Raw genomic sequence first — 10,950 nt, 5'->3', positions numbered from 1 at the left:
AATTTAACAAAATATACAAAAAATATATTTAAAAAAATCACAGATGGACAACAGATTTACAGGATTGCTTTCATAATCATCCAGGAAAAAATGACAGTGTTTACTTACTAGTAAATTGCATTTGTGTAAGACCGGCCACTGGGTCACAAGACCCAAGCAGCCAGGACACTGCCTGAGCTCTTAGGAGCAGAAGAAATAGTCGACCAACAGGGGAGAGGCTGTGGAAGGGGCAGTAGGACAGCCCAGCCAGCAAAGCAGAGGCGGCAGCCCAGCCAAGTCAGGAACGGGCAAGGTCAGGGCAGGGGTTTGGTATCAGGAAACAGAGGTGGACACGTCAGTTACTCTGGTCTTGAGAGGAATCACTATGATCTGAGAAGCCAGGACCGGCTGCAAACTAGCTCCTCTGTGTGTGCTCACATGGGTGTGTGTTCATTTAAATTATCTCCCACTTAAATCATGAAACTAGCAAGTGGGTTTGGGTGGGAGCCATCTTTGCGTCCACAATCCCATCAGGGAGACCAGAGAGCGGAAGGCCCAACCTACCAAAGCAGTTTCCCCAATTAAGCTGGATTGAGCACCCGCTAGGAGTGCTAGGAGGGCTGCCGGCTGCGAGGACTCCAGGGAAAGCAGAGGGAGTGAGGCCCATGTCCTGCCCCCTGGAGCTCACACTGTAACACAGGGGGAGAGACATGCTCAGACAACTGTGTCATGTGGCCCGTGATGGGCGTGGGACAAAGTAACAAGATTGTCCCCATCTGTGTGGGAGATTATGATGGGGTTATAGAATTCGCTGGGATCTGAGATGGGCCTGGAGGGACAGGTAGGATTTGATAGGCAGAGATGGGAGTTGCGTAGGCATTCCCAGCCAAACAGAGAAAGCAAAGCCCCACGAGGGAGTGTGCAGTGGGAGCTGGGGTGGCCCTCGCAGGGAGCATCTGGAATGTTCAGGAAAGTTGCGGGAGATGCGGCTGGAAAGGGAGCTTGAGGCCAACGTGGGTCCAAAGCGCCAAAGTTGCACAAATGAAGGGACTCCTTTACATACTCATTTATTCTTTCATTCATTCAACAAAAATGTATTGTGCACAAAACCTCTGCCAGGAGTCGTTCCCCTGGGTGCTAGGCGCACAGGTGGAGAGGGCAACTCCAGCCCTCCGGAGGCTGGTGTCACCCCCACAGGAGCGCCATGGGGAAGGGGAGGCCGCTGCCTAGTCCAGGGTGAGGGTGGGGCCCTGAGCCGGGTGCAGCAATGGGAGGGTAGCTTCGAAGGTGAGCGCCCTTGACAAGCTCAGTCACAAGTGAGATCTCCTTGGCCAGGCCAAGCCAGGTCCTCCAGCAGCCGACATGGGGGAAGAAGCATCCCATCCATGACTGGGACCAAGGGTCAGAAAAGTGGGGCTTGGAAAGGACAGGGGAGGCATGGAGGCAGGGGGATGACCCCCTAATGCTCCCCCTGACCCCCTCCTGCAGCAGGCCCTGGTCATCGGCCAGCCTGGTCAAGGGACCCTCGGCTGGGGCCCCTCCGGTCTTCATTCCTGTAGTCAGCCTCACCCTCCTCTTCCTGTCTTCTGGAAAGCTCTGTCAGCTGTTCTGGTGGCTGGTAGCCCGCCCGATTCCTGCAGGCAGTGAGGACAGAGGGGAAGGGTTTGCCCTCACCCACTCAGACCTGAGGGAGCTGGGCTTAGTGCTCCCCACGGGACAGCCATCAGATCCCCCATCCCCACCCGTCCAGCGGCAAAGGGACACTGGGCTGAACGGCTGAGCTCAGAGCAGAAGCTGGGTGGCACGGACTTGAGCTGAGGGCATTATGGGAACAGGCTGGCTCTGCGAGGGGAGCAGGAAGCGGCCTGTTCCGGAGCCTCCGCACCCCCCTACCCCTGCCCTGGGCACCCACCGGAAGCCCCACCCTGAGATCAGAGACTGGAGAACTACGGGCCTTGGAGTCGAGTTCCGGACTGCAGCGCCACTTTAGGATTTGGGTGAATCATTTACTCCTTTTTCAGCTATAAAACGGGGCTGATAAAAGTTATTTTTTACGGTTACCAGCTGCCCCCTGGGGTGTTATGAGTGGTAGAGCTGGGGTGCATCTTCCCAATGTGCTGAGACCCTTGCCAACGGGCTGCCCACCCCCGACACTCACGGCCGCGTGACGTCCGCATTCTCAGCCTTGCCGGTGTCCCGGCAGCAGCAGCAGTAGACGATGACGCCGATGACGATGAGTGCCGCGGCCACGCCCCCCGCGATGCCCGCGTACAGGGCCACGTTCATGGAGGCTGTGAGAAACAGAGCCGCACGTCCTGACCCCCAACCCCAGTCCCCAGCGCGAGCCCCCAACACGAGCCGAGGCTCCGGGTGGTGAGCACGCCGGGGATGAGGAACCACAGCAGCAGGCGTCTGGGAGGCGGGAGGTGGTTCCTCCCAGGCTCTGAGCGGCCCCAGTCATCCTCCCAGCCCAGGTGGCCGCGCTGCCTGCTTCTGGTAGCATTCCATGAAAGTCACAGCCTCGTGGGAATGTGACCAGACAAGGGGGACACTCTTCAGGATGGAAGCGTTGACAAGGACAGATGGCCAACAGATTTGGAGCCAACAGGCTCCAAAAAAGTCCTCGGGTGTCAGTCATGCCAGCTCCTACTCTAGTTCATCCCCAAGATTATCAGGGTATCCCAGCCCGAAAGGATGGGGTCCTGACTCTGTGGCAGCCCAGTCTGGGTACTTCCCCCTTGCCCCCTGAGCGACCCTAAGGGCAGGCAGGACCGAGCAGGTCTCCAGAAGCCAGCCTAAGGCACTATTTCCAAAGAACCCAGGGAACTGGACTGGCCTCCAGATGAGGGGAGCCTGGGACAGGATCATCTGGCCGTCACCTCAGCCACCCTGCCAATGGGAGACCCCCAAAGAGGCTGCCCAGTTCACCTCCATGTTGGTCCCTGTCAGCTGACTCTGGACTACCAGCCTGTCACCTCTGGCATTCGTCCTCCCTTCCCCCCTAGACTGCTCTTACGAGGTCTGACAGCCACAGTGATGTTGCAGGACTCCATCCCTACATCATTGCTGGAGGTGCAGATGTAGTAGCCCGACATTTCTGTGGAGATGTTCTTCAGAGAGAAGATCTGTCCTGTGACTGAGAAGGGAGAAGAGTCAGGCTGAGGAGACGGGCCACCAGGGTAGAGCGAAACGGCTAGGGAAATCCTAGGCAGATACAAGCACCGCCACTGAACGTGTCCAAGCCTCATCTGTAATATGGAGAAAATATCTATCTACCTCTAGGGCTGCAGGAAGATTAAACCAGGCAGGCTACACAATTCTAAAGTGCTTAGAATTCAGGCAGGCACCCTGGGTTTGAAGCCTGGTTCTGCCACTTATTGACTTTGGGCAAGGAACTTAGCTTCATTGAACCTGTTTCTTTATGTATAAATAAAATAGTAATAGTGCCTGCCTCACAGAGTAATTGTGAACATAAAATGAAGTACTAACAAATACAAACCCACAACCAAATGGCTGATGTATAGTAAGTCTTCAGGAAACATAATATACATTATACATTGCGTGGAATTGCTTTCTAATTAGACCATATAATTATAACCACTTTTATAATCTTCAGAAACAGAATTCCTTAGCTTGGACCCATGTGAAGGAAGACTTTAGAACTTCAAGAACTCTGACCTCTGGATTTCTCTGCCATGAGTGGTGTGTGTGAGTGTATGTGGTATTTGTATGGGTGTGGGTGTGGGGGGGGTGTGTGTGGGTGGTGAGGCAGGGAGGAGGCAGCCTGTTGGTCTAGACTCTTCCTCTTCCTCTTCCACCACTTAAGTAAGCCATTTAACTTCTGTGAGTCATAGCTGCCTCATCTGGAAGTGGGAGGGAAAGCACCTGATTCTCCTGAATTCAGGGCAATGGTCCAGACGTCCTCATGAGAAACCTTCCTGCTAAATCTATGATCCCATGGATTTCTTCACCTTGAAATGGAGAGCTTTATGCTTAGACAAATTTTTATGTGCTGTCCTCAAAGATGCTCTGTCATAACTGCTGTTTGGAGAGAAGAGTTAGAGCCCTTTGTCCTCTAATTTGCTGCAGAGCCTGCCTACCCCACTATCAACAGGTGGTTACACTTCATCCAGAGGAGATGTTCTAAACTGAAAATAGGATCCAGCCACTGCCCTGTTCAGACATTTCAGAGGCAGCCCATCATCTTCAATAACAAGTCCAGGCTTCTTAACATGGATGTGACATTACAGATCTGGCCCTGGAAATCACTCCAGCTTAACCTCTTGCCAGTTCACCTGGTGTCCAATCCTTTCCCTGCCCAATTCCACTCTGTTGCAAGATTGTATCTCGGTGTGGATTTTTCTTGTCTGGATGTGCTTCCTCAAATACAATGTCCTCTGATTCTTCCAACAATCTTGTATGGTAGATGGAACAAATATTTCTATCTCCAATATCATAGTGGTAACTGGAGGCTTAGAAAAGTCAAGTGACTTGCCCAAGGTCACAAAATTAAGAAATGACAAAACAGTAACAAAAATTCCATTTTAGATCTAGAATTCCCTGAAGAAGTTGACAATTTACTTTAAAAAGAATTATAGAAGAGAGAACAGAGAGGGTGATAAGGAGAAGAGCATTCCAGGACCTTCCAGATCATAGATGAGTAAGTGCCCTGTTGTGGTCGCCAAAAGCACACCACAGAAGAGGACGTGGATCCAGGTGTCCTGCAGCACCACCTGCAGTAACAGGCTGTGTGATTTTAAAGGCTAGCATCGTACAGAAACACATCATTTATTTTCAAGATGAGGGCTCCCTAACCAAGAAACTTTGTGAACAAAATTCCATATTTGATGGGGCGACAAACAAACCTATCTTACACTGCTGAGCCTGTGGAACTGCCAAGTACAGACTCACATTCTATGGGAATTGGTCTGAGAAGACACACCCAAAGGTGTGCTTATCCACATATCCACATCTATAGTATGAACGAAATTGGGCTTCTGGTTGGAGACAAGATGGCAGAGTAGACGGACTTGAGCTCAACTTCTCTCACAAAAACACCAAAATCACATCTAACTTCTGAATAACCATCAACAAAAAAGACTGGAACTTACCAAAAAAGATATTCTACAACCAGAGACAAAGAAGAAGCCACAACAAGATGAGGTTCTCCCACAGGAGTGAGTTCTGAGCCCCACATCATGCTTCCCAGCCTGGGGGTCTGGCATCAGGAGGAGGAGGCCCCAGAGCACTTGGCTTTGAAGGCCAGTGGGATTTGATTGCAGGAACTCCATAGGACTGGGGGAGATAGAAATGCCACTCTTGGAGGGTGTGCACAGGTCTCGTGTGAACTGGGACCCAGGGAAAAAGCAGTGATTTCATAGAAGCCTGGACCAGACATACCTGCTGGTCTTGATTGGGGGGGGGCGCCTCCTGGGAAGGTGGGGGTGGAACTGGCTCACTGTGGGGACAAGCACTGGTGGCAGAGGTACTGGGGAGTACTCATTGGTATGAGCTCTCCTGGAGGTCGCCATTTTGCCACCAAGACCCAGCCCCACCCAACAGCCTCTAGGCTCCAGTGCTGGGATGCCTCAGGCCAAACAACCAACAGGGCAGGCACACAGCTCCACCCATCAGCACACAGGCTTCCTAAAATCTTCCTGAGCCCACAGTAACCTCTAAACACACCCCTTGACACAGCCTTGCTCACCAGAGGGACAAGACACAGTTCCACTCACCAGTGGGCAGGAACCAGTCCCTCCCACCAGGAAGCTGCACAAACCTCTAGAACATCCTCACCCACCAGGGGGCAGACACTGGAAGCAAAAAGAACTACAACCACGCAGCCTAGGGAATGGAAATGGCAAAGGAATATGTTTCAGATGAAGGAACAAGATAAAACCCCAGAAGAACAACTAAGTAAAGTAGAAATAGGAGGTCTACCTGAAAAAGAACTTTGAATAATGAGAGTGAAGACAATCCAAGATCTCAGAAAAAGAATGGAGGCACAGACCAAGAAGATACAAGAAATGATTAACAAAGAGCTAGAAGATATACAGAACAAATAAACAGACATGAATAATGCAATAACTGAAATGAAAAATACGCTAGAAGGGATTAATAACAGAATAATTGAGGCAGAGAACAGATGAGTGAGCTGGAAGACAGAATGGTGGAAATCTCTGCCATGGAACAGAATAAAGAAAAAAGAATGAAAAGAAATGAGGACAGTTTAAGAGACCTCTGGGACAACATTAGAAACACCAACATTTGCATTAGAGGGGTCCCAGAAGGAGAAGAGAGAGAGAAAGGGCCATAAAAACTATTTGAAGAGATAATGGCTGAAAACTACCCTAAAATGGGAAAGGAAACAGTTAACCAAGTCCAGGAAGTGCAGAGAGTCCCATACAGGATAAACCCAAGAAGGAACATGTCAAGACACATATTAATCAAACTGACAAAAATTAAAGACAAAGAGAAAATAGTAAAAGCAACAAGGGAAGAGCAACAGGTAACATACAAGGGAATCTCCATAAGGTTTTCAGCTGATTTTTTAGCCAAAACTCCACAGGCCAGAAGGGAGTGGCATAATATATTTAAAGTGATGAAAAGGGAACACCTACAAACTAGAATACTCTACCCAGCAAGGCTCTTGTTCAGATTTGACAGAGAAATCAAAAGCCTTGCAGACAAGCAAAAGCTAAGAGAATTCAGTACCACCAAACCAGGTTTACAACAAAGCTAAAGGAACTTCTCTGGGCAGAAAAGAAAAGACCATAACTAGAAACAAGAAAATTACAAATGGAAAAACTCACCAGTAAAGGTAAACATAGATTAAAGGCAGGAAATCATCCATACACAAATATGATATCAAAATCACTAATCATGAGAAGAGAAGAGTACAAATGCAGGATATTGGAAATACATTTGAAATCAAAAGACCAGCAACTTAAAACAATCTTGTATATGTATAGTCTGCTATATCAAAACCTCATGATAGGGACTTCCCTGGTGGTCCAGTGGTTGGGACTTTGCCTTCCAATGGAGGGGGTGTGGCTTTGGTCCCTAGTGGGAGAACTGGGATCACACATGCCTCACAGCCAAAGGGCCAAGGCATAGAATAGACACAGTGTTGTGACATATTCAATGAAGGCTTTAGAAATGGTCCACATCAAAAAAAAAAAATCTTTAAAAATAACCTCCTGATAACCGTAAACTGAAAATCTACAATAGATACACACACAAAAAAGAAAAAGGAATCCAAACAGAACACTAAAGTGAGTTATCAAATCACAAGAGAAGTGAACAAAAGACTAAGGAGGAAGAAAAGACCTACAAAAACAAATCCAAAACAATTAACAAAATGGCAATGAGAACATACATATCAATAAATACCTTAAACATATATGGATTAAATGCTCCAAGCAAAAGACATAGACTGGCTGAATGGATACAAAAACAAGACCCGTATATATGCTGTCTACAAAAGACACACTTCAGATCTAGAGACACATACAGACTGAAAGTGAGGGGATGGAAAAAGATATTCCATGCAAATGGAAATCAAAAGAGAGCTGGAGTAGCAATACTCATATCAGACAACATAGACTTTAAAATAAAGACTGTTACAAGGGACAAAGGACACTACATAATGATCAAGAGATCAATCCAAGAAGGAACTATAACAATTGTAAATATATATCCACCCAACATAGGAGCACCTCAATACATAAGGCAAATGTTAACAGCCATAAAAGGAGAAATCAACAGTAACACAATAATAGTAGGGGACTTTAACATCATACTTACATCAATGGACAGATCATCCAGAGAGAAGATCAATAACGAAACACAGGCCTCAAATGTCACATTAGACCAGATAGGCTTAATTGATATTTATAGATCATTCCATCCAAAAGCAACAGAATACACCTTCTTCTCAAGTGCACATGGAACATTCTCCAGGATAGATCACATGCTGGGCCACAAAGACAGCCTTGGTAAATTTAAGAAAATTAAAATCATACTAAGCATCTTTTCTGACCACAACACAACAAGATTAGAAATCAACTACAAGAAAAAAACTGTAAAGAACAAAAACACATGGAGACTAAACAATATGCTACTAAACAGCCAATGGATCACTGAGGAAATCAAAAATACCTAGAGACAAGTGAAAATGAAAACATGATGTTTCAAAACCTGTGGGACACAGCAAAAGCAGTTCTAAGAGAGAAGTTTATAGCAATACAATCTTACCTCAGGAAACAAGAAAAATCTCAGATAAACCACCTAACCTTACACCTAAAACAACTAGAGAAAGAAGAATGAAAAAAACCTAAACTTAGTAGAAGGAAATAAATAATAAAGATTAGAGCAGAAATAAATGAAATAGAGATGAAGAAAACAATAGAAAAGAACAGTGAAACTAAAAGCTATTTCTTTGAAAAGATAAAAAAAATGATAAACGTTTAGCTAGACTCATCAAGAAAAAAAAGGGAGAGGGCTCAAATTAATAAAATTAGAAATGAAAAAGAAGTAACAACTGACACTGCAGAAACACAAAGGATCATGAGAAATTACTACAAGCAGCTATATGCCAATAAAATGGACAACCTAGAAGAAATGGACAACCTGGAAGAAATGGACAAATTCTTAGAAAAGCACAACCTCCCAAGACTGAACCAGGAAGAAATAGAAAATATGAACAGACCAATCACAAGACTGAAATTGAAACTATGATGAAAACACTCTCAACAAACAAAATTCCAGTACCAGAGGGCTTCACAGGTGAATTCTATCAAACATTTAGAGAAGAGTTAGCACCTATCCTTCTGAAACCCTTCCAAAAAATGGCAGAGGAAGGAACATTCCCAAACTCATTCTGTGAGGCCACCATCACCCTGATACCAAAACCAGTCAAAGATACCACAGAAAGAGAAAACTACAGGCCAATATCACTGATGATCATAGGTGCAAAAATCCTCAAGAAAATACTAGCAAACCAAATCCAATAATACATTAAAAGGATCATACAGCATGATCAAGTGGGATTTATCCCAGGAATGCAAGGATTTTTCAGTATCCACAAATCAGTCAGTGTGATACACCACATTGACAAATTGAAAAATAAAAACTATACGATCATCCCAATAGATGCAGAAAAAGCTTTTGACAAAATTCAACACCAATTTATGATAAAAACTCCAGAAAGTGGGCATAGAGGAAACATACCTCAACATAATAAAGACCGTATATAATAAACCCACAGCTGACATCATACTCAATGGTGAAAAGCTGAAATCATTTCCTCTAAGATGAAGAACAAGACAAGGATGTCTGCTCTTGCCACTTTTATTCAACATAGTTTTGGAAGCCACGGTAATCAGAGAAGAAAAGGAATCCAAATCAGAAAAGAAGAAGTAATGCTGTCACTGTTTGCAGATGACAAGATACTATACATAGAGAATCCCAAAGATGCTATCAGAAAACTACTAGAGCTAATCAATGAATTTGGTAAAGTAGCAGGCTACAAAATTAATGCACAGAAATCTCTGGCATTCCTATACACTAATGATGAAAAATCTGAAAATGAAATTAAGGAAACACTCCCATTTACCATTGCAACAAAAAGAATAAAATATCTAGGAATAAACCTACCTAAGGAGACAAAAGACCTGTATGCAGAAAATTATGACACTGATGAAAGAAATTAAAGATGATACAAATAGATGGAGAGATATACCATGTTTTTGGATTGGAAGAATCAACATTGTGAAAATGACTCTACTACCCAAAGCAATCTACAGATTCAATGCAATCTCTATCAAACTACCACTGGCATTTTTCACAGAACTAGAACAAAAAATTTCACAATTTGTATGGAAAAACAAAAGACCCCAAATAGCCAAAGCAATCTTGAGAATGAAAAATGGAGCTGGAGGAATCAGGCTCCCTGACTTCAGACTATACTACAAAGCTACAGTAATCAAGACAGTATGGTACTGGCACAAAAACAGAAATATAGATCAATGGAACAGGATAGAAAACCCAGAGATAAAGCCATGCACATATGGACACCTTATCTTTGATGAAGGAGGCAAGAATATACAGTGGAGAAAAGACAGCCTCTTCAATAAGTGGTGCTGGGAAAACTGGACAGGTACATGTAAAAGTATGAGATTAGAACACTCCCTAACACCATATACAAAAATAAGCTCAAAGTGGATTAAAGATCTAAATGTAAGGCCAGAAATTATCAAACTCTTAGAGGAAAACAGGCAGAACACTCTATGACATAAATCACAGCAAGATCCTTTTTGCCCCACCTCCCAGAGAAATGGAAATAAAAACAAAAATAGACAAATGGGACCTAGTGAAACTTCAAAGCTTTTGCACAGCGAAAGAAGCCATCAACAAGACCAAAAGACAACCCTCAGAATGGGAGAAAATATTTGCAAATGAAGCAACTGACAAAGGATTAATCTCCAAAATTTACAAGCAGCTCATGCAGCTCAATATCAAAATAACAAACAACCCAATCCAAAAATGGGCAGAAGACCTAAATAGACATTTCTCCAAAGAAGATATACAGACTGCCCACAAACACATGAAAGAATGCTCAACATCATTAATCATTAGAGAAATGCAAATCAAAACTACAATGAGGGCTTCCCTGGTGGCGCAGTGGTTGAGAGTCCGCCTGCCGATGCAGGGGACACGGGTTCGTGCCCCGGTCCAGGAAGATCCCACATGCCACGGAGCGGCTGGACCCGTGAGCCATGGCCGCTGAGCCTGCGCGTCTGGAGCCTGTGCTCCTCAGCGGGAGAGGCCACAGCAGTGAGAGGCCCACATACCACAAAAAAATAAATAAATAAAAAACATTGTTTACATAATTCAAAGAGTCATCAGTCATGTACCACAATGTTCATTGCAGCTCTATTTACAATAGCCAGTACACAGAAGCAACCTAAG

At 45.1% G+C, this 10,950-nt stretch overlaps 1 protein-coding gene across 1 annotated transcript in view; it reads right to left on the bottom strand.

The window, feature by feature from the left end:
* GPA33 (glycoprotein A33) overlaps positions 1 to 10,950 on the bottom strand; it is a 38,097-nt gene continuing 27,147 nt past the window's right edge. Inside the window, exons 5-7 of the mRNA XM_060141846.1 lie at positions 2,996 to 3,115; positions 2,138 to 2,270; positions 1 to 1,613 (exon numbers count right to left, since the gene is read on the bottom strand). Coding sequence (XP_059997829.1) covers positions 1,478 to 1,613; positions 2,138 to 2,270; positions 2,996 to 3,115 — 389 coding nt within the window. The 3' untranslated portion in view covers positions 1 to 1,477. The remainder of the gene's footprint in view (positions 1,614 to 2,137; positions 2,271 to 2,995; positions 3,116 to 10,950) is intronic.

The sequence above is a fragment of the Lagenorhynchus albirostris genome, chromosome 2 (genome assembly GCF_949774975.1).
Source record: "Lagenorhynchus albirostris chromosome 2, mLagAlb1.1, whole genome shotgun sequence".
Lineage (NCBI taxonomy): Eukaryota > Metazoa > Chordata > Mammalia > Artiodactyla > Delphinidae > Lagenorhynchus > Lagenorhynchus albirostris.
Note: the sequence above shows the minus strand (reverse complement) of the source record. Positions and strands in the feature narration are given on the sequence as shown.